The following is a 26,415-nucleotide window of genomic DNA, read 5'->3' as shown; positions in this document are numbered from 1 at the left end:
GTTGCCATTACGCAGTGGTTTTTGCGCTTCCTAAGTAACAGCATATTTGCTGTGTTGCTTAAGTTTAAGTTTTGATTGTTGTTTTGATTTAGCGTTGTGTTTTGTTTTATTATTATTTGTTATCACCACAAGAGATGAAAATGTCTTTTTTGACCTCGAGCATAGGTTTTATATTAGATTTGTAAAAAAAAAAAGCTGTATGCTGTAAGCCGTTTGCGTGAAATGTATACAGTTGGACTAAACTTTATTACGATTCGACATTTTTATGCACATTTTATGTACGTGCAAACACGTCTGATTGTGTAGCTTATTGTCTGTTGGATAAACGAAATCTCATCGCAATTCAATAATTTCAAGTCTTTGTTTTCTCCTCCGTTTCACACACAAACACTTATTCTGTGTTTATGACGTCTGATGCGCTTTCGTTTTGGCATGCACAACCACCTCTGTTCGACACGGAAATTCGTTTATCACTTTGAAAATTTCTTATTTTATGCTGTTTTCAGCAGAAAAGTAAAATATATCGAAGCTCTACTGAAATGACAATGCTAATTTAACTCTCTTCTATGTAGAAATGCTTAGTATTACGCGATCCAAATGGAAGTAGATTGGTTCTTTACTTTTGTTTAATTTTAAAACAATTGTGTGCTGCCGCGCTGTGACGAGCCACTTTGTCTGTTTTGTTCAGTATGCAAAGCTAAAGTAAAAACACGGCGATAGAATGGGAATTTTATTTTGATGAGAGGCGAAACTCGTAACCAAGCTGAGAACGAATCGAGGTCGAAACATGTAAACGAACCGAAAATGTTGAGGTGGGTAGACCACCAGTCAACGAATGGCGACGATTCCGCTAAATCTCAGCGCTGGCTGAGATTGTGAATCGATGGTGAGGAGAGATATATTTACATATACTATGTATTTATATATGATAGTAGATATGTGTGCGTACCTCCCGCTCTGATGAAGAGTGTGTTTTAGTGTTACCAGGTTAGTTTTTGAAGAATTGAGAATATCGGGCTAGCTTCGTGACATTATTATTCCTCAAATATTTAATACTATACTTTGAATAAAATATGGTCACTTGTTGATTCTTACCAGATTAGTTCAGGGTCTCAAAAGATGTACGTTTGTTGAATGCTTTTGGGGTAACTATGCTTTGATGATCGAATAATGTAACATGTTTGCTCCAGTTGAAGACAATTCGTGGAAATGTAAAGTGCATATCGAGCCCTAACCGTCAAAACGATGGATGTAAGCGACACTCTTTTAATTTTCTTTTCGATGCAGAAATGTTCTTAGAGCATCTAGACGCATTTCTGCATCAAAATTAAAATTGAAAAATTGTCGCTTACATTTTTTGGCTTTTAGGGCTCAATATGAAGGCGTTATTTTCCACTATCAGCTTTGTAGAAAAAATGTTCAATGCCCATTTCGGGCTTGTTTCGGGACATTAAGATTTGACCGACAGCGAACACAATAACCTTAAATTCATAGCTTCGTTGTTGTTTTGTGATTTATCAATCAAAGAAAAACAGCTAAATATGCCTATATCTATTAGCTAAAATTTGCATGTTTGTCATTCTCTTCATCTGGCAGTTTGATAGTTTTCACAAACTCGCCCGAAAAAATATTCCGGTCGAACTTGGGCTATTAAGAAACAAAAAATACTCTCTGAAACAAAAGGAAAACAAAATAGGCATTTTCGGGCACCCATTACGGGCCAGCAGAAAACACAGGCCTGTTACTAGTGAATAGCACTAGGATTTTTTTTATAAATTTCACACTCGCTTGATAGGGAAGCTGGGTTACGTATTATGCGAAAATTTAATTAATTTTTGTATGTATATACGAAGATCTTTTGAAGATTGTTATACAGTGTCTGAGACACTCTAAAAGACCCATGCAAGCAATTTACATCACATTCAAAATATTTATAAATTTAGGTGAAATAGTTTTTAGAGATAAAAGGTGTGATATGTAGTTTAGCGGATGAGCACAAATATTAGCTACCCAAGTGGTTCTAGTGTCTAAGTCTAAAAGTTCTTATCCGTGCTTTACAGGAAAGTCTGAATCTGAATTGAAATATCTCTCGACTGTTGCAGCAAACGGGGTCGGATAAGTCTAGCATGAGTTATAGAGTCTGATTATGTTAAAAGAAATTATGATTTGTAACTTATAACTGTTTAAGACGCTGACAATTTTTAACTTAATTTTTAATGAGATCCAACTTTTTCTATAATTATTGTCAAGTAGATTTTTGTTAACGCTTGGTCACATTGGTTGGTGTGTTCGTTGGTTTTACACCTGCATGTAGACAGATGCGGAGAAGAGCGAGCATTATGTATATTTGTATGTACATATATTGTACGTATGTGCCTGTGAGTGACTTGACTATGGGCTATGTTATTTGAATTTGCTAAGTTGTCTTTTGATAGAAATTTTAAGCCAAGCTTCGGCGATTTAGCAGAGCTAATCGTGAACAGGTTTTTACAGTTGTAAATATTATTATTAGTTATAAATCAACCTGCTGACTAAGTATAAGATCCGTCATCTACTGCTTACATAGTTTTTAACAGTCTATATATAGTATATAGTTTTTAACAGTCCTGACTAAATTTAATTAGCTTCGTTTCTCCAATACTACATTTGCGGAATATGTGACAAAAATAACGTTGTAATTATAACAAAATAAAATAATTTTGCCAAACTGCCTAAATGATATTTATTGGTTAGTTCCCTGATTATTAAATTTGTTATAATTGCTGATCATTATTTAGGGCCCCCAAGTATATTAAATTCACTGTTTTACTATTTAATTTTGTCTAAACATATTTGCTTCCATCTTATCGGATGGATGTCTTGCCCTAAAGTGCTTGCTTGCTCTTACTCTTCTTGCACTCACTTCAACCAACATTGGTGTTCATTCTCACATTTTTAAATTGCATTCACATTTTTCAGCTGCCCTGTGCATGGGTCAGCACTGTTGGCAAATCATGGTTGCCATGGTCAACAAAAAATTGTTTTCCTCTGGTTTGGAAATCATTTAGGATTTATGATTAATTTCATAAACTCATCGCTTACAGTAGCATATCATTTACTACATACATTTGTTTGTATATAGTATGTGTCTGCTATTACACTGCGTCAAGTCACTTGACTCGAATTAATTTATTCGCTTTAAGTAATCTTTTACAGTATTGCTATTTACCAGTCTTCTCATTCTTTGTTGGCACATGAATTATTGAATGAGTCACACAACTATTCGTCGTTAATGCTTATGCTTTTTTGTGCAGCGACTGCTGAATTAGCTTCTCCGATTTCACCGACACTTTCTGTGTTATTCCAATTTGCGTGTTTATATTTCATAAATATAAACACACAGCTTGAGTTGGGTTCCTTTGTCAGCTTTCAACAAAATAGTGGACATTTAGATTACGGGTTTAAAATGAACGATTAGGTATGTATGCTAAATTTTGCTGATTGAATCTATGTTAGTACTTTTAAAAGAGCACCATAACCTTTTTGTTAGTCATAGTTTGAGATCCAAATATTATTGAAATTTGTCAAATATGTAAATAAGTGGGCGGCAGTCGCCGAAATCCGAAGACAACGCCAAGGAATTAAACCGTGGTGTTTTCACAAAGACTTACATACATACATATTTACAAAATACAGTACCATGCTATCCTTGAGTTTTCGTTAGGTGCATATGTATGTACATATATCTAGGATTGCCGGCAGCAATATTGAGTGTTTACCTCGTAAGATATTGCCAGCATGGACAACATATTTGCTGTTGTGTTCTCCTTTTCTTCTGGGCCAAGTAATATTAAATGCAAGCGATCCATCAAATGATGTACCGAGTGCGCATTGGGCGACACTGCCCATTCGGCGAAGGTAATCAGAGTGCTGGCTTCAAGTTTGTCCTGATACTCCTCGTACTTCTGCATTTGCTGGAAACGCGAGGATATGCGGTTCATCGTATCGTGGATATCATTCATTTTGGCCATAAGCGGTGCATTACTATTCATAAATGCAGTCACAGATTCAACAGCCAAAGCGACGTTTTCAGCATACTAAATAAAAGCAGTTTAAGTTCATGATATTTGTTACATATACATACATATATGTCATATATGCAAGCATGTGCGTGCGTTAGCAAACCTTTTGTTCTGCCTGGTCTATTTGACGGCTCATTTCCTTCAAGCGTTTCAAAACTTTACGTTGTTTTTCGCGCATCAAAGGTAACTCGATGCTTTGAGCGATTTGTGATTGTTGAACAATGTCCCATGCCTTTAGTACACCAACAGTAACTTCTTTCACCACATGAATAATATCAAGTACATCCTCTATAACGGCATCGGCGGGCGGTGGTGTGGCGAAGAATAGAAGGAAAACTACCACCAGCCAAGACAAATGGCATGGTAAATACATGGTTGTGTTTTTATATTTGTTTCTGCAGGTATTGTAGCTGGTTGTTTGAGATCTTTGTAATTTCTTTAACGCTAATAAAGTGTTAAAACATTTTTTGCGCAATAAATAGCGGAGAAGTTGCTTTTTAAGAAGAGTAACTAAACAAACAGGAATAAAATGTATTTAAACACGTTTCACCGAAAAAACCACTTCACGCACACCAAACACCGCGTCAACGCTCGTCAGAGGCCAATACACGAATAAAGAAATTTATTAACTAACTCAGAGAGTCAAGTGCGTTCAGAGAGCACTCGTAAATGTTGATAGCGACATTGCCATTACGCTACAGTCTGTTAACTGCACTCCCACTCCGAAATGTTAAATTGCAGTACATTAGGGAGCTCCAAATATTTGTGAAAAATTAAAGTCTGAATTTTAATGCTCTCGCCCCTAGGATTGTTCTATATCCAAAAAAATATACCTCTGTTTTTTATTTCGCTTTTTTTACCACCCATTTCGTTTTTTGGGGGACTTATAAAAAACAGTTATGGGCCATTCCATTGTGACTGGTGGGACATTTTAATCCAGAATGTGATCAGTTGTGAATTTTAACTATGTCGTCAGAACTTATATAAGAGCGAAAGGTATTTTTTTAACATAGAACGATAACTAATGTATTGCTTTAACAAAAATTCCAAACGATTTCTTAGTTTTATGTAACTATCATTTGAATGAATGTGACTGGTGGGACACTGAAAAGAACCCTATTTTACCTTAAAGCACTCAAAGATAAATTTTAGCCAAAACACTTAATGTTCACGAACAATGTTTTTGTGTTGTAAAATATGAATTATAAATACGCTTTCGTTTTCATAAAAAATGACATTTATATAATCTTCATAGAAATATTAAAAAATATTTAAAGTTGAAGTGCATGAAATAAAAGTTTCCATAGACAAAAATTACAACTTCTTTTGATTTTTTTAATATTTCCCAAAAAGGTAATGAAATGTAGTCATTTAAAAAGAGGTTACTACTGAAATAGAGATAATTAGGGCATATTTAAATTTATGTCGTTTTATTCGTTTCAATGGAATATTAAAAAATTGTTAAATAAACAATTGGATATTGTTATTGAAATCCCTGATTGAAAAATATTGATTTCCAAGAATACAATACCATTTCTACGAAAAATAGTTTTTTCCCCCACATAAAACACATGGAAAACTATGAGCGTTTTAAGCGACCTCTAAATAGTCTTTGATATCAAAATAAAATAATAGAGGTATAATTTTTTCGGCATAGGCCAACTCCAGGAGGCGAGAGCTTTAATGTACGCACACTTGTGGCCAGGTGATTAAGTTAAGTGACATTTTGACCAAGTTTGGCCTTTTTCTTTTATTTATTTAATGTTTATAATTATAAAAATTCCACAAACTAACAATTACACCCAAAAATTTAAAACTTTTTATTCAGAATTTTTAGAAAAAATAGGTATGCCCATGCCCTCTTATAGCCCATTAAATTAGTAGGTTAAAGTGCAAATTTCAGAACGCTAGAAAATCGCATTGATCTTGAATATTTTTGTTTTTTGCTGACGGTGCTAGGCATTTTCTTCCATATAAAAGTAATTGTCGAGCATATTTTATATGAATGAAAATGCACAACACTGTCAGACAAAAAAAAAAAAATATTAAAACGCGTCCTGAAATTTGCACTTTAATTTACTATAATTTAATCAACTATAAAAGCGCATATCTAAAATTTCTCTTAAAAATTCGGAATAAAAAGATTAAATTGTATGGGTGTAATTGTTAAAGTTTTTTGAATGTTAAAATTTTTTGAAAATTTTAAAATAAGGATTTATGTGGTGCTGGGTGTGTAATGTGGTAGGCAAAAAAAAACTTGTAAACATTAAATAAACAAAAGAAAATCTAGGAGCATTCCCGCACAAAAAAAAAAATAATAAAGAAGCGTCACGAAATTTTTATACAATGGATATGAAGCTCGTTTGTTAATATAGAGATGTATGTAATTCTAAATTTGCGTTTTTGGAGATTTAATAATGAAATTAATCCGATTTCTATATTATTAAACGTGCATCAAAAATGTCGGTGTTTACTTACTACGGTCTTTTTAGTAAATTAGCGATATTTATTTGCATTTGTATGTACATTAGGGCGGCAAGAAAAAAAATTCCAGCCACTCCCCAAAACTGAAGAGTATCGAGGATGCCCGTGTTTTTTTTTTATTTATTTTGAAATCGGTTAACCAGTCATCAGCGTTTCAATCACAGAAAAAATTTTTACGATAAGTGGTTTAGAATTGTGGTTCAATTTTGTCTTTGATTGTACTACTAAACTCAAGTGAGAAGAGCAGGAGCATTACTACCGGCATTATTATTACGCTAAAATCTATGTATATGAACCGTTTATTTTGAAAGTGGCATAAGTCACCTCGTACGTACCTCTTGTGCTTAGAGGACCAGCTACTTGCAGCCGAACGTATCTGCAAATCGTTCTATCGTCGTAAAGTAATGGCAAAACCTTGCCTTGTACCATTGGTTGATAAAGTTGAACGAATAACCGACGCGCTAAGATACCAGTAACCGGTCATTTAAGCACAAGAGCTGGGAAGTGACTCATGTCACTTTCAAAATAAACGGCTCATATTTATATGTATATATGTATGTACATACGTTCTTGTTCAATATAATAATATGAACGAATGTCTTTGCGCTACAAAAAGCAACGGTTTGTAAAGCCACGTTATATTTCGGAGCGTCAAGCGTGCGAATCGAATTCTTAAATTTATGAAGAACTCATTTAATAGGAAAACAAAGCTATGAAAAGCTATTCAGGATATCTATGCAAGCGTGTGACAAAATTAGACGAGTTAATTCTACACTTACGCCAAAATCTTAATCTAACCTTGCTTAATTGTACTATCATGATTTGAACTATAAATAGTATTTACTTTTCTATTTAAAAAGTTGTTCAACTTTTTTTTTTTTTAACTACACTAGCCCTTTTCTTAGTAACACATGGTCGCTTCAATATAAATTAAATCCGCCACTGGAGTGATTTGACAGTTGTTCGAAATTTTTGTTTATAAATAAACACAATGCATACACAAAAACATGATAAAAACATTACAAGGTAAATTCATTCTCTCAATTCGTCGGCCATGATTTTGTTCTGACGTTTGCCAACATTTTAAAATTATATAAAATTGAAAATAAAAAAATTAAATTGTTCACAATTGTTGTTGTTTGAGATTGAAAATGAGAATGTGTGTGTGAGTTTGAGTTTTGATTTTAAAATTATATTGTTGGCAAACGTCAGACTGCCTCTCAATGGTTTTACCTTGTTATATTTTTATCATGCACAAAAACGCTACTCGACTCATGATTCAATAATTAAAGGTTTGCTCATTATTGACATTAGACTTTTGATACTCCCTTAGCTGCCTTACAAAAGCTTTGCACACACACACACGAATCCACACACAGTGCTTTGCTAAGGGAGCCGATTTTGTCAAGAGGGAGCGAGAAAACTGCTTTTTGAGCAAACCTTTTATTATTGAATCATGTACTCGACTGTCTCGTTATGATTTTGGAATTTTTACACATTGAGAAGATAGCTTACTGCCAATATAGAAATATAATACATGATACAAATATTTAAAGGTAGTTTCGCTTCTTCCACTTACCCGCCATGGCTCCCATTGTGCTTATGACATTTTCTTTTAAATTGAAGCTACCATATTCTTTGAAGGAATTAAAGAAGTGGTTGTTTACTTAAAAAAAAAAATACTTCAAAAAAATATTTAAAAATAATTACATTTTGAGCATCATTTTATAGCGAGCTTTAAGTGATTTATTTCTAAATTAAATATAAAACGGAAGACAAGTAAAATACTCGTATTACATTTAGGGAGTTCACAAGGTGTTGTATACTGTCGTACTGTTGTATGTCATAAACTTTAAACGGCTAAAACCATAAGCTAACATAAAAGTTTTATTATGAAATTTCACACAATTAAAATATAGTTGGTGGTGATTTCAAGTCATCTAAACATGTATTTAGCCGTTAAAAACTTTACAACATACAACAATACGACAAGTACGACACCTTGTGAACCACCCAATTGTGTTAGCTCTGCTAATGCTTGCGAGGTAAGCCATGTTTTCTTTCAGTTTTTAGTACCAAAATTGTCATCATGGCCAATGTCATCTACTAGTAAAGCGCAAAATGAACACCTCCGACGACACATTACGTTGTCAGTTGCAAAATAACGTGCAGCCGTACTTATTTCCAAGCGCCGAACTATTCCGAGCGACTGCTCTGCATTACACGTAACTTATTTTGTAAAGCGGCTCAGAGGTATGCCTGATACCAAATGTACATTCTTAATTCCTACTTACATAAGGCGGCCACGTTTTTGTTAAAGTAATGGAGATTCGGCAAGGAAGTGGTAAGGACCGCCAGGTGAAGGGCAATACCTTACCAGCAACTTACACTTGATATTTTTGTGTTTGTACCAGCTTGTGGGTGTCGTGTTTTCCCCCTTTAAAGAAAATCCTTCATAAACTTAAAAATAATTAATAATTAACGATAAACAATAAAAATAAAATAATTTAAAAATTTCGTGAACTCAGAGACTGGAGAACATCGTCGCGTTTTTGAGAAATTGCATTCCAAACTTAAATCGCGATTTCGCAAAACCAGCCGAAAGTAACATACGACAATCTTTTATCCAGGCGACGAGTCATCCACACGGCTAGCCTTATGGTCGGGTGTATGCAATCGCGGCACCCATCGAGCAGATAACTTTTTCATGTATAAATATTTGTGTAAAATGTGATGCACCAGCAGTTGAGATGACTACAGCTTCAGCCACCTCACGCACTTTCATTCCCCGATCGTCGAATATCATTTCACTTTTTATAATTTTTTTTAAACTTCACGAAGTTGTTTGCTTTTAATCCGTTTTCCCGTCCCGTGAAAATATTTCATTCTGGAAAAGGGCTTTCATACCCTTTTTTCGTATTTCATAGCTTATCTACATAGCATATGTACATATCTGTGGTCAAAAGCAATAAGCGCTTAGGTCGAAAATTAAGAAACAATTGAGTTATAATAGGCGATCCATGTAGACTTTGATTTTTAAGTCTAAATAAAAGACTTAAAACAGAACTGGAAATCGGAATCTTTATTATAACCCGAAAGAACATTCTCTGACATTTACTTTTTAAAATTATTTTAATTATAAATATTTCTATTGTTGACATAGGTATCTAGAAAATTTAATAGTCTTTACTAATGTAAAAAATAAATTTAAGATAGGTAGCGTCCACAGTAAAGTGCAATTACTTTAGAGTGAGCGAAAAAGTGAGAGTGTTGCAATTTGCTTTCCCTCTTCTTCATTGAGCGAAGAATAGATGAAATTTGACATTTGTGTACCGAAAGCAAAAGCAAAATACATGTAAGTTTGTTTTTGTACTACCGCTAGCACCTTATATGAATTCGCCTTGTTTATCTAGCGATTTGTTTTTTAAAGACATACAAAATTTTAAAATTTTAGTATCTCATATTTTAACTTGAAATATTTTCATATTTTTCAGAGCTTCTTTTATGAGATATTGGCGGGGAAATGGGTTCGCAATGGCTTACAAATCAAAGGTCAAGCTATGACTTATATACAGGCGAACTTCTGCAATTCTATGGCCGACATGGACCTCTTTTTTCTGCAAATCTGTGCTACAAACTTGCCACAGTACTTCTTTTTGCAGAACACAATCGAACTGTTTGGTGTGGGTCAGTGGCTAGAGTTGGCACCACTGAAGCAGCCCCAAAAGATGGAGCAGTGCTCGATGTTAGAGGGATTCCTAACATTCCTGGCAACGCTTGTTACCAGTCGTACCAATCTCGGCAACGACGAGGCTACACAATGTATAATTGAGATCAGCGCTTTACTGGCTACTGAAAATAAAACACACTCACAACTGTTAGAATTAATGCCTGAGAGATCGGGTAATGTACATACGAAAAACTTCGAAAACTTCCTTAAGAAGTTGTCTGTATATAAAGCGCCTTCCTCCGGCTCGGAAAACTTGGAACAAGGTCTTTTCACGCCTATAGATGATGTGTGGGAGGAATATTATGACCCTTTGCATGTGCTACTACGTGCCGTACATCGGAGGGATTTTCAATCTTCCCTCGATCGGTTTACAAATTACGTCAAGAGTAAGAATAAGATGCCGACGAGCGGTAACTTATGGCCACCGTTTCGCATGCCACGTCCTGTAGGCGCTGCTTTCAGCGATCCATGTCGCATTTTGAACTCTCGGGTTTTTCATTCTACCATACTTTCTATTTTGTTTCGGGCGGTGCACTCACGCGATGTATCCGAGCATCTGTTAGCTCTGGCAATTTTTCTCTTGGAGGTCGCTGTCGAAAAGAGTGAGGACACAAATGGCGCCAGCAATGATAAGGCTGCTGTAGTGGAATGTGAACCGAAAGGTAAACCCGGATATCCATTTGCAATGAGGCGGGATCCGCCCAAACTTTTCCATTGTTATCCGACGGATAATCTAAGCTGCAATTTGCGATATGTCGTTACGAAACTTTCCTTAAAGTCACACGAGCCGCAGGTTTCGCCAGCGAACTATCGTTCGAGTCAATTTTACGGTGATTTGGATTATGATGTGGAAACAGAGACGACGGCTGCATTGCCTATGATCGGTGGCAGTGATGATGACTTAGACGACGATTCGATGAGTGTGAGTGTGGCGGGCGCAACTTCGACAGCAATGGTGCGCATGCAGAATATGGAAGTGGCTTTGCCACCGGATCTCTCTGTGGTGCCCGAACAAGGATTGGTCATTAGACAAGATAGTCAAGAAGACGATACGCTGCGAGACGACGATGATGCTATTGAGGGTGCCGCACCGTCAGTTGGATTTCGTTTCTCGCTGCAACCTATCACATTGCCCGAAAGTGGAATGGAAGTGGCTATCCGCAGAGAATTACAGTTACTGGCTGGTGGTAGTGTAGCGACTGGTGGGAGTGTGGGCGCTAGTGGTACATCGGGCGGAGGCTTAAGGAGGGCTACGGAAGCTCAACAACATCCGCAACAGCAAAATGAAATGTTTTCACCAACCAGCAATAATAGCAACAGCATGCTGTTGCCATTTCAGCGGGTGCAACCTGTGGCTGTGCCGGTCGGTAGTAGAAGCATAGTGCCCACAACAACAATGCGAGGAGTTTTAGGACGACGCACCTTCGATTCGAGTACTCGAAAACGGACTACACAGTTAGTAGACAATGCAATTGGGGGACAAAACAAGGACGAAGTTCTCATAGAGGAAAGTATACTTTCGTTGCTTTTAAAGCTACATTCTCAACTTAGCGGTACATTGGATAGCTTCTCATTGAGTGATGTTGAAGATGAGGAGGAAGAAGAAGAAGAAGATTCTACAGAAGGGACACACATTGAAGAGAGCGACGCGGAAAATAAGCACAATAAAAGTGCGACATGTGAATTGGGAAAGTCCGCAGCAGCATCATCAACAAGTACATCAGGCAATGCAAGCGTATTGAAGGTAGACGAATGGAGTCAGAAAGCGGGTAACGCTTCGAATTCTCCTACTGCCATGGATATAGACTGTTCGGAGGCAAGCACTTCGGCCGCAGCTTCCAACTTGAGTTTTGATTCTAGTCAACGCGAACAACCGTACAGCAGCACAATAAGAAAGCGAAATCGTAATTATAAAAAAATACGAGTATCCGATTCTCGAATTGGGGATGGTCCATATTTTATTGGTAATCTTATACGTAAAATAGCTAAGCGTGATGAGTTGTGTGCACAAAGCATTGATGAGATACGTTCGCGCCTTTGGCCGAACCAACGAGAAAAGCAAGCGGAGCAAAGGGCCCGCGAAGCCAGGGAAAAGGAGGAACGTCGGAAGCGCGCCCGCGAACGGCAAATGAAAATGATGGAAGAGTTCGCAAATAAGCAGAAGGAGTTCATGCAAACGGCGGCGCATAATATGGAGTGTGGCCTGGACGACGAAGACGATGATTTGTACGAAGAGCAGCCACGCGAAAAAGAGTATGACTGCATTATTTGCAATTGCACAACACCCAGCACGGAATCCAATCCTATTGGGCTTGTGGTATTGGTTGAATCCAGTGGCATTGTTGGACATCGGCGTCGCACCGCTGAACGTTTGCCATTGCCGCTTTGTCACGAAGACGAGGAGCGCCTAAAGCTGACCACAAGGTTAGCCACTGAGTTCAATCGACGAACTGATTTGCTAAGTTTAAAATTTGGCGAAGAGTCTTGGTATCTCTCCAACAACATGGCCTACGAGAATGGTGTACATGTTCAATCGTGTGGCCACCATGTTCATCTCAGTTGCCTGGATGCATACTTGAAAACACTCTACGCCACTCAGCGCCAGCATCAGCATGAACGAGGCGAGTTTTATTGTCCGGTATGCAGACAGCTCTCTAACTCGGTGTTGCCATTGAGTCCTCAACTAGACAGGCCCACTCCCATGGTGCGCTCGGGCACTCAACCTTTCGAGCAACTAGTAGCCGAGTTGACAAACTTAATCAAAGAAAATGCGCGCCCAACGGTAAGCACTTATAGTCGGTTTACACCAGGTGCGCACCCAGAAAATTCTCTTTAAAGATAAGTTTTTGGTGGCGTAAAAAGTCATAAGGGTTTTTTTTGTGTGTTTTCAAAGGCATTTATCAATGTAGAGAGTACATATACATATAAAGATAATAATAATAATATGTTGGCGCTTACACTTTTGCTAAGTGTTTGGCCAAGCCTCTCCGTTATTTGTGATGTGCGTCTTGATGCTGTTGCACAAATGCAGGGGCCTACAGTTTTACGCCACTTCCGAACGGCAAATGGATTTTATGAAAAGCTGTTTCATGGCAGAAATATATTTAGGAGACTTGCCATTGCCTGCCGAGGAGAGACCGCTGTAAGAAGAAGCTTTTTCTAATTTTCAAAACCCATGGGTTCTACGGAGTGTTAGTACGCACCTCTAAGCACTCAGTCACAGTGGACGCCACTACATTTGTGTGTCATAAGTAAAGTTATCTTTATATAAATTGCAGAGATGCTAACTCGTTTGTTTGACGACCATTTGCCTAATTTCGGTTAGATGAAAATGAGGATATTGTACCGAAAAAATAAATATTCAATTGATTACATTCAAATTAACTTAGAAAATATTTGATGATTCAACTATGTGTCCGAAATAGTTTATTTTTGCTTTGCATATTGACAGAGTTGAACCACTCGAACTCGTCCCATGGGTGCGCGCCTGGTTTACACACTTTTTAGTCAGTTTACTTTTTCCTAAAGCATATTCTCCTTTTTGGATTTTCGCGTTTTAGCAGACGTCAACGAAACTCTCGGAAGCCATGGGCCGCGCCATGGAAGACATGACAAATATAACTCATCGTAAAATGAAGCGTGTGCCACCCACGTTTCGAAGTTTATTTATCTTTGTTACATCGATTGCTCGCACGAACTTAGAGTCTGAAATTATACAGCGGGGCGGTTCTCTGTGCACAACAAATGCAACGCGTTATAAACCAAAACGTGACTGCATTGTTCCTCTGTTGCATGTGTTATCGGTGCACGTGCGGGTGCTGGTGGAATGGCCATTATGGCGATCGTGGGCCTCACTTGCTGGATTACCTGTAACCGATGCGGCTCCAGTGCCTTCACATTGTCGCGAATTGATACCCAGCCTTTTAGCAGATCCCATAGCATTACTTTTGAAATTTATTTTACTAGCTCCTCTACATCTGGATCAAGGTGAGTTCTACACAGTTTCACATGCATATCGCTCATTTGCTGCAAGAGTGTAATAATCAAAAAAAAAAAAAAAGTTAAGTGTGCAGAAATGATCTCAAACCTCTTTTTGTAAATTGTTTAACATTTTTATAGCTGTGCATCGATTAACCATAGCTCATTAGAAGGCAACTTGTCTTTATTTTTATTATGGATTATGACGCTCTTGCAGCAAATGTGCCATGTGTGATACATTGACTTAAAAAATAAATACAAATTTCCGTCTACCTTAATTCGTATAACTCATACACGATAATTTCAAGGCAATCAACTATTCGAAATTAGAACAGTACATACTTATAAAATCCGAACGTAACATAAAAATTTCTGCACTATAATATCCTGTTTACCTAAGTTGCCTCCTTATCGATAAATATCCACTATTTAAATTTTCCAGTCGAAATTAAAATATAGTTGCCATAAAATTAAAAAAAAAAAAAAAATCTTATATTTTTAATTAGTGTAAAATAATCAATGCTACTCAAAGATGCATTTTAAACAAGGACGTGAATCGGTTTTGAACCGGAAACCCGCTTTTTTCTATTAATTAACTGAACCATTAACCGAACCGAAATTTTCCACAAATGTTTGCTCCGAACCGAAAACCGAACCACTTTCCATAAAAGTTTAAAAGTTCGTTTCACCCAATTTTCAATAGATAAATGTACTCACTTTTTTGTCTTTTTGTTAAACATGGTAATACCTACCATGTGACAATATACAATGTAAAGGCAACCCATCTCATTTGACAGACACTTGACCCTTAATCTTGCGCGTTGTTGCACTTGACACTGGACACTTAAACTTGCGCGTTATTTTTATTTTTTTTGTTTGTTTTTCAAACCGTTGAACCGAACCGAAACCCCGGTTCAAAGACCAAAAAAACCGCTTTGACGAACCAATCCAAAAGTGCAAAAACGGTTCGAACCGCTGAACCGAACCGACCAAATGTTTCATCCGGTTCACGTCCCTGATTTTAAACGATCTATCACACCTTAAAATATGGACATACATATGTATGTAAATAAAAGAATGATTGTGGCTGTTTTTAGGACTCGGAATGAACGAAAATTACAAATTTTTTTCTTTCGTAGGGAGCTCGACTCGGTCTAATGCACATACAGTGACTAAAACAAATGACCACGTGTTGTTTTTTTAATATTCGTAACATTTTTCCAGATAATTTTGTTGTTTGACTGTCTCCCGCGTTTTATTTTATAAGAAATTGATACTTATATGAAAAGAAGTGCAAAAATCCGTCACCAAAAAAAAAAAATTTAAAAAAATCAACGCGATTTTTAGCCGTCTTGCACCTCATTAGACTAAAATTCAGAATAAAAAGTTGAAATTTTGATGAAAATTTGTTGAATTTTCCTAAATTTTGTATAAAGTTTGAAGTTTGCTGTGTTTACACGGTTTTGGTTAAAGCTTAGACGATATTTTTATATAAAAATAACAAAAAAAAAAATTTGGCTCGAAAAACATTACGAATATTTGAAGAAAATCAACATGTGGTCATTTGTTTGAGTAACTGTATGTATGTATGTATGTGCATCATAACTGATTATAATCTCTTCTGCTTGCAGATTTCTTCACATGTATGGTTAAGGTTATGTACAATTTGCTCTACTATCAAATAGTTGTACAACTTTGTGTTACGCTCACTGATTTAGAATGTGATTATATCATATCGAAATATAACAAGTCTCCTTCCACGGATGATGCTGATACTGGTGGCCGTCGCAACTCATCACGTTCAAGCGGTGGCAGCTTATCGAATATGCTCTATTTGGGACGCGCTATGGCGTTAGTACTGAATCACACAAACCGTATGTCACATTTACGTCGCGAATGCATACCCAGTACTTCAACAGCTGCTGCGGCTGCAGCTGCGGCTGCGGCGTTGGCGGCTTCTGCACAATTAAATGCATTAGGCAATCCTGGAAATGGAGTTGGTACTGGAGCTTCCAATACCGAGGTCGAAGTAAATATGAAATCCATGGAAGCTCAGTTGCAAACTCTTTGCCTACCATTTCTGCGCATTGCGGCATTGCTGAGGCAGCATCTTTACAGGCACGACATGCCAGAGATATCAGCTCCAGGCTTAGAGTTTGTGCGACTGGTTTATTACTTGGAACTCGTAACTGATTCAATGGACTGGGACTGTTTTAACGCTTCGAAGGGCCTCTGCTTCATTGCTGGAACTGAACAAACTTTGCCCAAGTTTTGGTGTGAGCAATTAATGTATATAGGGCCACCAACCGATACAGTGCGAGAGCTCGTCATCATGAACCAGCATGCATCGTGGCAGCAGCCGAAACTCCTCGAGCTACCACGCGAATATGAGCGCTTGTTCACGGTATGCCAGTACTAATTCAAATAATAGTTTCTGTATTATTGTCTTTGGTGTTTTTTTTTAGTACTACCACGAACGTCCATGTCTGAATTGTTACAAAGTGCCAAAGGAAAGCTCCATTTGTTTATTATGTGGTACAATTGTGTGTCTGAAACAAACATGTTGTGCGGAAAATGATTGTTGCGAAGCTGTTCGGGTAAGTTCTTGCACAAATATTAATAAGTTGTTTAATTAAAATATATATAGTTTCGATTTTATGCAGTTAGAATACCAAGCTTACAGGCTAATAGATATTATCTCTCTAGCTGTCCCGAGACAAGGCCAAATCGCATGGCCAAAACCGTTTGGAGGTCTCGGGAAGTCTCAGCGCTAAGAAAAAGTCGTGCGTCAGCTGTTTAATAAGCCTGGGCGCACGGTGCACTGGGAGGTATACTCAGCTAGTCTTAATCCAAAAGGTTTATCAGGCAAGTTGAAAGGGAGAGTCTAAAAACTTTCCGTGAACGAATTTATTCAATCTCTGCAGCCGCATGCCGAAATTCCCTTTGACCCGGCACTTGTTTCGGTGAGCGATCGGTTCTTTCGATAGGCATTCTGGTGTGAATAAAATGCAGCCACTGTTGCTACAACGATCCAGTCGATAATTTCAGGAGCTAAAAGCCATTCTGCATTCATTTATCCATTCTATTTTGTATAGAGTGGCACAAATTGAAGGGCTTCTGCTTGCCAAGTCCTTTTCCACTTGATCTTTCCATCGCAGAGGAGGCCTTCCTCTTCCTCTGCTACCACCAGTGGGTTTTGAGTTGAATACTTTCAAAGCTGGAGTCGCCTTCGCCAATGCGTGAAGGCCCCTCATTCTTCCGCAAAATCTTTCTCTCGACTACTCCATTGGCCAAGCTTCTGCGCCATATATCAGCACGGGCATGATGAGTGACTTATAGAGCCTGGTGTTCACACGCCGAGGGAGGACTTTACTTCTGAATTGCCTACCCAGTCCAAAGTAGAACTTGTTACGTGGATTTCTATGCTGATATTATTATCGAAATTCTCTACTTTTTCGAAATTATAACTGTGGGCAAAACTTCAAATTGAAATTTTTATTTATTTTTTATCGTTTGTTAATATTTTTTGACTTAGGGCGCGTGTGAATCGGTAACAAAGTTCTATGGGGAAAGCTGGTGAATAATTTTTTTGACAACAGTAAATTTTTGACAACCGCAGAATAAAATATTATAAAATGAAGTGAAATGAATATTTTAAGAAAACATGCACCATTATTGATTGCAATTCATCAATTTAAGCTTTTAGTCAATTTAATTTTAATCAATTAAAGCGTTTGAAACATTTTTAAGAAATTATCTACCATCACTGATTGCATTTCATCAATTTAAGCTTTTGGTTTACGAAAAATTACACACAACAACAATCTTTGCGATTGTCAAAATTTTCTATGCATTTGTCAAAAATTTCACTAGCCTCGTGAGCTACTGAAATTTTATTCACCTCATAGTTGTCAAAAATTTACTTACCGCAAACTTTGTTACCGATTCACACACGCCCGTAGTGTAATACTTATTAATTTTGCCACCAGAAACTCCATTTCCTTATATTTTATTGTTTTTGCTTAAATTTGAGGCAGAAAAATTACACACAACAACAATCTTTGCGATTGTCAAAATTTTCTATGCATTTGTCAAAAATTTCACTAGCCTCGTGAGCTAGTGAAGTTTTATTCACCCCACACTTGTCAAAAATTTACTCGCAGCGAACTTTGTTACCGATTCACACACGCTCTTAATAGTACCTTAAAAGACAGCCGCACTGAGCTGTCAATCACACCTTGTATGATACACCTTGACTGTGGGTGACAAGGCGCGAATGCGCTGACTGTTGGTTTGATGACAGGAAATACTTCGTCTTTTCCTCGTTTACCACCAGACCCATTCGCTTTGCTTCCTTATTCAACTTGGGGGGGGGAAAAGGCAGAACGGTTTTTGTCATCGGCACACGCCAGCAATTGCACACTCTTGTGTGCGGCTCTTCAGATTAAAGAAATCAAATGAAAGGGAGTCGCCCTGCCTGAAACACCGGATGGCAGCAAACGATTCGGATAGGTCTTTCCCAATTCTGACGGAGCTGGTGGTTTTTTGCTTATCTTATTTTTTCATTTCATTTCATTGAATTTAAATTTAAAATTTGCCGAAAAAAGACTTTTGTACTGATGATGATTTGGGAGTTTGATCACGATAACTTGGCTTTCAATTTTATATAATAGAGTATAGGGGATCTGTACGTATGTATATCAAGTACTGCTGTTACTAATTCCGGATTTAACTTTAGCATACAATAACCTGTGGAGGAGGAATTGGAATATTTCTTGTAGTCACATCTACCTACATAATAGTGATCCGTGGACGACGTGCCTGTCTCTGGGGCTCGCTGTATTTAGACGATTTTGATGAAGAGGATCGAGACCTTAAGTGAGTTAAATACTGCCAAATGCTATACTATATAAGAGTATTTTGTATATTTTCTATCAAACATTTCTTGATATTTCCATAGGCGTGGCAAGCCACTGTATCTCAGCCAAGACCGTTTTAATTTACTGGAATCACAATGGCTTTCGCACAAGTTTGCGCATACGAAACACACTTGGGTATTCCATCGGGATTTGTTGTGAAACTGGGAAGATTTACTAAGAAGGATTCAAGAGTTAGTAGGACAAATCTATTTAAATCGTTGATCAGCAAAAAATGTAACGAAATACGTATATTATGAACGATATGTTCAAGTCTAATTTATAATATGAAAAACTGAAAAATCTCGAAGAATTTGCGAAGCAAAGAAGTAAATAATCTGTCGCGTTTTTAAAATGCGTTGCAAACAGTTAAATACGGCAAATAAACGCTTTGCTTTTACATTATTGATAAGCTATAGAAGTTTCAGTTGAATAAATTGCAGGTTAATTATGTTTAAATAACGTAGATAAAGAAAAAATTTAAATCGGCTTAAGTGAAGCTAGGGTGTCAAAAACAAGAACTAATGCATGTGAAACGTTTAAGCAAAAATCAAAAGGTAGCTTAGAAACTTAAGTGTTATCCAATTACAAGCTTTGTAAGAATATTCAGATAATGCTGAAGTATTCTTTGTATTAATATTACAATAACTGGAGTAATAGGGTTCGAAAAACTATACATATAGTAGGATAGAAGACATCCTCGATAAAACTGCATAAAAATAAAATTAAAAAAAAACATATTACACACACAATACATATGCACAGTTTAAAGAAAAGGTATCTTCGTCAAATTATGAACCACTTGTAATGACGAATGTGACGATTGCAGGCCGGCCTTGGCGTGCTTGTGTAATTTATGTATATGTAAAGTTATGAACAACTCATTTGATTAAGCCTAAACAAAAGCTAATTAAAAATACATACATATGTAATAGTTTAAAACATAACATATTTAATTTCATTTATGTGATATAAAATAATATTAATTATGCGACAATTAAAACAAAGATGCGATGGAACTAAATGTATTTGAATATTCGGAATGAGACTCATTATTTTCATTTTGCACTCAAAATTAGCAATCATATTAATCTAATTAAATTAATGGGTGACATTTGAATATCGATAATGCTCTTATAAATATTTAATATTATCCTTAGGTAGATGAAGATAAAAATTTCTTGCAAAAACATACGTATATTTAAGAAAAATAAATCATTATTTCAAACACACACCTATTATTATTTTTAGTTCTTATGTGGCACTACAACCGTTTGTCGATTTAGGCCGAGACAAAAAGCTTCGTCAGTTGGTGGTCTTGGTCCTTCCACGTTGTATTATGGGGCGCCCTTGCTATGGTTATTATTTATAGCCGAACCAAAAAGAGTTTCACTTAGTTGTAGTGATAAAATTGTATTATACAGTAAGTATTTATCAGAGTGCGAAGAAATTCGCTCGCAATCGCTCGAAAATAGGATCTCGTACAAGGCGCATCAATACAAGGTGGTATTGATTGATCAGCTGATTGGATATTTTTGTCTCTACACTAGTACAGGAGAATGTCATCCAAGACGAAGCGGCGCAACTTTAGGATGTCAACAAAAGAAAATGATGAAAGTTAACTCCTATTCCCTTTCGTTTTGACATCCTCCTGTACCAAAAAGCAATAACAAAATATGCAATCACCACCACCTTGCATGGATGCGCCTTGATCACATATTAGCTCCTCTTGCGATTGTATTTTACCGCGATAAATACTTGAGCAAACGAGCGTTAGAGAAAACATTCCCTACAAGACATCTGCTGGTCATATGACTGGGAGATCTGCAGCCTTTTGGGATCATATTTTACGTCAGAATTGCAGGGATTTCTCAAAAATCTGACCAGTTCCTTTTTGTACATGTGATTTTGCATCCCTTTTCATCATATGGCCTCGATTGATGTCAACTTAAGGTCCCTGTTTTACTGCTTTAAAATTGTGGGGAAATTTTTGCAGCATTTTTCATGTGTATTGGTTTTTGTTTGAGTGTATTGAGAATCGGTCGGTATAAAATGTCCTTTTCTTGTAGGGTTGCCATTGTCACGTTGTCGTTCGTAAGAGATCGTATCCTAAGGTTTATGCATACATATATGCATGTAATATGTCGAGGATATCACATATAAATTTTGGTCACAATTGGAGTCGCCAAACCATCAAAAATTTCGAGGTAGTTTCGAAAATCCCGAAATAGTCCCAGAATTCCCGAAGATCCCTCATATCACTCATAAATGTCAGACTGTGTTTACCTTTTTTGACATTTTAGAGTATCAAATCAACAACAAAATAACAAAATTTGAGCCTGGTTGTATTTGGTTTTTATTGAAGCGAAACTTCTTAATCGAGTTCGGAGATTTAACGCGTTAAATATTTAATGAGCTACAAATAGTGTTGTATGAGCGGTTAAGGTGGGCGTTGTACAAGTCAAGAATTGGGCTTTTTCTTATATATGCCATGACTATTGACTTCGCCTAGTTTCAACTTCGTAGCTGCATTAGTTAAATTTATGTCAAAAAATCGGGACAAGTGTGTAGTGAAACAGGGGCGTAATGAAATTGGTAAATGCAAAATTAAAATTAAAATTAAAAAATTGCGTGAAATCGGTTGTAAAAGTACCAATTCTATTAAGAGAAAACGTGGGACGTAAATAATTTCCTTCTTGAAATAAACGGCCGGAGAGAAGAAAAAAGTAAAAATCCCATATAATTATTACGAGAAGAGGTAAATAATTTCTGTCCTGAAATAAAGGTCCCGCGAGACGAATATATTTATTGTAAGAAGGCGTAAATCATTTCCATCTGAAAATAATCGTCCCGCGAGGATCTACCTCGTATACCTCATACCTTCTCATAAATATTCATACAAGATTTCAATTGAAAAGAATTTCAATTTTAAACAAATAATGCTCGACAATTTTTCTGCATGGAGAAAATGAGCAACACCTTCCACATATCCAAAAATCAATGGAATCCTACCTACTTACAATTTGTAGTTTGTTTTACTAAAACTGAACGGGCTACAAAACTGCATACTCATAATGTTTTTTAAGAAATCTATTTAAAAACTTCAACATTTTTATTAAACTTTGCAATTTTTGTACAAAGTTTGAAATTTTGACTTGCATAGTTTTTGTTAGATAATGAGCTACACTTTCATAAAAGATATTAAACATTAAATAATCGAAAGGGAAATAGCTAAAGATGCTGAAATGTCACTAGGTTAGGTTAGGTTATGTTAAACGGGCAGCTCTGCGAAGAGTTCAATCGCAGGCCGCGAAGGCTCATTGCGATGCCCATGGGGGGTTACCACAAGCCTATCTCTACATGTCTTCGAACCATTTTGATTTTCTGGCGAATCCTAGCAGTCCTTCCAGAGGAGCTATTCCCAAAGTATTCAGGTTCTCGTATAAATGGTCTCCAAGAAACTTGAGGCGTTTTACTCGAAGTGCTGGACACTCGCAAAGGAAGGGCGATGGACGGGTTCTAACTCCTCCTCATTCCTGCCCCAGCAGGGGCTCCGAACCTGGCGGCCATATGGCCAATGGTCCAATGTTCCGTTAGTATTCCTGTGAGAAGCCTAACGTTTGGCTTTGAAAACCTTAAGAAGACTACTTGTTCTTCGTTCATCGAGCAATGGCCAGAGCGAGCGCGAGCTACTGTTGGTAGCTGCCCTAGTTAGTCTCTCGACTTCTGAAGACAGAATTCGCAGCGGATCTCACTAGCCTATTTATATTTTCGCCACTATGTATAGTATTTACCTTTAGAGCGCTTTTTACATTACTCGCTACGATGTTTGATCGACATATTTGTTTGTTACCGAAAGTATACCGGCTACATTAGTGTCGCATATATGAAATCAAAGCGAATTTATTTCGACATACCGCACTGCAGTTAGAACGGCCAGTAAAGTCTGAAAATTTACTGCACACATTTTGCGGCCCGCAAAAACAAGAAGAAGAAAGTAAGAAGTAAATGAAATGAAATAGATAAAAATAAATACAACAATAACGTCTTTGGCTTAGGTTGAGGATACTTTTGTTAAATGACTTGTGAAATTTTCAAATTTAATTTCGTGAATTAAAGTATTCCGACAAGTGATCAAATCACTGCACGCCGGATTCGTTTCGGTAAGCCCAAAAAAACGGAGGAGAAAATGTCGATCCGATATCATACCAAGTAATGTGAAAAGGGTCTTAATAAAAATAAAAAAATAAAAACTCCACAAAAAGGTTAATCCCAAGGGGAGATATTTTATTTTGACTACAGGGTCTCATTTCAGCCCACTGTGCGGCGCCTAGTCAACCGCAACATTAAACGTAAAATCACAATACATCATGGTAGAATATGTCAATAGTGGATGTACATACATATGTATTTATATTTATGTAAGTATACACACATGTACATTAGGGTGTGGAAAAGTAAAGTTATAATTTTAATGCCGGTCGCGCTTCTCCTCCGATTTGTGGCGTGCGCCTTGATGTTGTCACACAGAGCGGAGGGACCTACAGTTGTTTTTCGATGGCAGAAATACACTCGGAGGTTTACCTGCTGAGGGACGACCCGCTGTTAAGAAAAAACATTTTTTCTATATTTTTTTGCGATGTTGTTTTGGCCAGGGTTTGAACCCAGGCGTTGCGGAGTGGAAGCGCGCACTGCTTACAACTACACCACTGCCGCCGACAATTGCACAATTACTTAAATAATAAATAAGTGTAACGTGGCCAGTGTTTTTCTTTTTATTTAAATTTTTTTACTGGTAACAAATAATAAGTCATACATATGTATTTAAGAAAGTATTTGCATGCACAATTGCAAATTGAGCATTATAGTACTAAATTTTGATAACTATTCTATTTAAATAAAACGAAACCGAAACGTTTGATAAATATCCCTTGCAATCTTTATCTCTTAAGATTTTGATTATATATTTGCCTGGAATTCAATGAAATTTTTTGAAACTGATAAGTTGTATGCCCCTTTACACGTGATTGTGTTCCTGTCACTACAATTTTATAGGATTTGATGCAAGTCTACACCAGACTATCAAGAGTTTATTAATCTATATTAATCTATTTATGTTGCAAAAAAAAAGTATGTTAGTACTCTTCTATAGAACTGGGATAAATGCATCAAAATTTTTGTATCCAAATTGAACGAAGTTGTAGAACCACCGAGTCTGTTTTGAAGTTGCCTTGGATGAATGGTTTATGACTTTAGTGCCCAAATTTTATGGGCAAAAATGGTAGAAAACCTAAAATTTACAACAATTGAGTATACAGATGTCCTCCTGCATTCATTGTGGATGGCATACTGAACAACTAGCAATATTCGTTCACTGCGCGCTACCATCCGCAGGGCCTGGCTTCAAGCCCAGGTTCGTTTCCGACCAACATCAAAAAATAAAATGCAACAACATTTTTTCTAAAAGCGGTCGCCCCTCGACAGGCAATGGCAAACCTCCGAGTGTATTTCAGCCATGAAAAACAGCTTCTCATTCAAACCATTTGACGTTTGTAGGCGGCGTAAAACTGTGGGCGACAACATCGAGGCGCGCACCACAAATCGGAGATGAAGCTCGGCCACGCACTAGCAAATGTGTAAACACCAAATATTTATGCTATTTTTACGTATATTTATATATAATTTCTTCATACTCCAATGATCGGATCTAAACCAAATTAGTATGGGATCACCCTTGAGAATTATCCAAAACGGGTCACATGGTCCAAAGTTATCCGGTAAAATACATAAAAAATATTCCGATGAATTGATAACCTTCCTTCTTTTTTTGAAGTCGGCTAAAAAGGGGAAAGGACTACTAAATATAAAATCAATTAAAATCGTTTCAAACAGAGGCACGAGCCACATTAAGAATTTGGCTGGCAGGGACGACTTTTAACACCAGACACAAAGTGGTTAGTGAAAAACTAGTTGTTTTTTAACTAGTTCTAATATCACCCTCACGGATATATAGAAACAAATATGAATCTTATTCATGATCGTGTGCACATACTCACACTGATATGTATGTATGTACCCTGTGGGGAAAATCTCTAGATCTGAACTGGTGCGCTTCTAGTACATTTAGACCCAGTACTGGTTCGCGTTGAATCCCTTTTCTAAATTCTATAGTTCCGAACCAGTTCTAAAATCGACAGACGAAAGAAAAAAGTATCATAATTTTTCAATCTTTTTGGTTCTTTCGTGTGTGCGAATTTAAGTTATTTTGGAAGAAATGTGTTTTCAATTTGAAATTAAATTTGTTTGAATGATTGTGAGAAATGTAAGTTTACATACCTTTAGCTGTAGCTGAGTTTGCAGAGGTGCTCGCTGTTATTTCTTAGATTCCAGACGGTCCCAAGATGTTGAAATGTTAACACAAATTTTTTAGTTTTGTGTTACCAAGCTATGAAAAAGCATCTGCGAAGCACAGAATAGAAGCGTATTTGAACGAAAAAGCCGCCGAACACATATCTATGTAAAGTAAACAAGCCCCCCGCTGCATCTCTTATTCGATAGTTCCGAACTAGTTCTAAATTCGAAAAATAAGATCCAGTTCGTTCTGCATGCCTTTTGCTATAGTTCCGAACCATTTCTAAATTCGTCACTTTAGATATAGATTTCTAGTGAAAAAAAAAACTGAAAAATTAGTTTTTAAAAGTGCCACTTTTCGCCGATTTCGGAGTGGTGGGGTTCTAGTTCCTTTTTGGCGATAAAGACCTAGTTCAGAACTAGAAATTTGATTCACTAGTCCTCGGTTTCCCTGCAGGGTACATAAGTATGTATGTATGTATGTATATGGCGCCATGAAGCACGAGCACGATACTTGTATTATTTGTGCTCTTTGGAGCTTAGTGGATAAAGCAGCAAAACAACCGGCAAATTGCATTTACTCGATCGTTGGGAGCAGAGCAATGGTTGGTCGCCCGATTGTTCCATCGGTCTCGAATCGAGACTCTCGATCGCTTGTTGTTGTGCCTTTGTGTATGTGTGTTTATTTAAACAATGAGTACCAATATGTATCTTTTTCGATTCAGTGCTTTAAATCAGACACTTCTATCTATTTTCACTCAGTATAATTTTGGAAACCCGGCAGAGAAGGTCGCAGGTCGCGGACAAAGTGAAACGTCAAACGTGACAGTGACAGTGAGAGTGGTAGTGACAGTGACAGTGACCGTCGATTATGCTAATAGTGCAGTGCTAAAAA

The 26,415-nt window shown here is 37.0% G+C and overlaps 3 protein-coding genes across 6 annotated transcripts in view; 1 reads left to right on the top strand and 2 right to left on the bottom strand.

Annotated features, from left to right (window-relative positions):
* Nucleotides 1-166, bottom strand: part of LOC118732755 — a gene marked incomplete at its 3' end in the record, with an annotated part of 8,318 nt that extends 8,152 nt beyond the window's left edge. Inside the window, exon 1 of the mRNA XM_036461873.1 lies at nucleotides 31-166. Within this exon, the coding sequence (XP_036317766.1) occupies nucleotides 31-44 (14 nt within the window). The remainder of the gene's footprint in view (nucleotides 1-30) is intronic.
* Nucleotides 1-20,403, top strand: part of LOC118732740 (E3 ubiquitin-protein ligase Ubr3) — a gene marked incomplete at its 5' end in the record, with an annotated part of 46,387 nt that extends 25,984 nt beyond the window's left edge. Inside the window, 6 exon segments of one of the 2 annotated variants that reach the window (XM_036461864.1) lie at nucleotides 10,040-13,057; nucleotides 13,839-14,262; nucleotides 15,885-16,657; nucleotides 16,719-16,850; nucleotides 18,992-19,131; nucleotides 19,214-20,403. In XM_036461864.1, the coding sequence (XP_036317757.1) occupies nucleotides 10,040-13,057; nucleotides 13,839-14,262; nucleotides 15,885-16,657; nucleotides 16,719-16,850; nucleotides 18,992-19,131; nucleotides 19,214-19,331 (4,605 nt within the window). 2 annotated transcript variants of the gene reach the window in all.
* LOC118732782 lies at nucleotides 110-4,691 on the bottom strand. 3 transcript variants are annotated; one of them, XM_036461894.1, is made up of 4 exons: nucleotides 4,165-4,691; nucleotides 3,759-4,076; nucleotides 3,209-3,405; nucleotides 429-446 (listed from the first exon to the last, which is right to left on the bottom strand). In XM_036461894.1, the coding sequence occupies exons 1-3, from the start codon at nucleotides 4,432-4,434 to the stop codon at nucleotides 3,259-3,261; spliced, it is 735 nt and encodes a 244-aa protein (XP_036317787.1). In that variant the 5' UTR covers nucleotides 4,435-4,691; the 3' UTR covers nucleotides 429-446; nucleotides 3,209-3,258. The 3 variants fall into 3 exon arrangements, with proteins under 3 accessions (XP_036317793.1, XP_036317799.1, XP_036317787.1); XM_036461900.1 differs by lacking the exon at nucleotides 3,209-3,405 and having other exon boundaries at nucleotides 110-697; nucleotides 4,165-4,689; XM_036461906.1 differs by lacking the exon at nucleotides 3,209-3,405 and having other exon boundaries at nucleotides 110-446; nucleotides 4,165-4,689.
* Nucleotides 20,404-26,415: the final 6,012 nt, after the last annotated feature.

Source organism: Rhagoletis pomonella, unplaced genomic scaffold (genome assembly GCF_013731165.1).
Source record: "Rhagoletis pomonella isolate Grant_MI unplaced genomic scaffold, Rhpom_1.0 Rhpom_scaffold_00002, whole genome shotgun sequence".
Taxonomy (NCBI): domain Eukaryota; kingdom Metazoa; phylum Arthropoda; class Insecta; order Diptera; family Tephritidae; genus Rhagoletis; species Rhagoletis pomonella.
This window is presented reverse-complemented; position numbering and strand designations above follow the sequence as displayed.

Bases quoted from the DNA above. Each gene is read 5' to 3' on its own strand.
- LOC118732782 (XM_036461894.1), bottom strand. From the start codon at position 4,434: ATGTATTTACCATGCCATTTGTCTTGGCTGGTGGTAGTTTTCCTTCTA. The intron at 4,077-4,164 runs GTTTGCTAACGC...GCTTTTATTTAG, and splicing joins TAGACCAGGCAGAACAAAAG to TATGCTGAAAACGTCGCTTT. The intron at 3,406-3,758 runs GTAAACACTCAA...TTTTGTTGAAAG, and splicing joins TGCTGGCAATATCTTACGAG to CTGACAAAGGAACCCAACTC.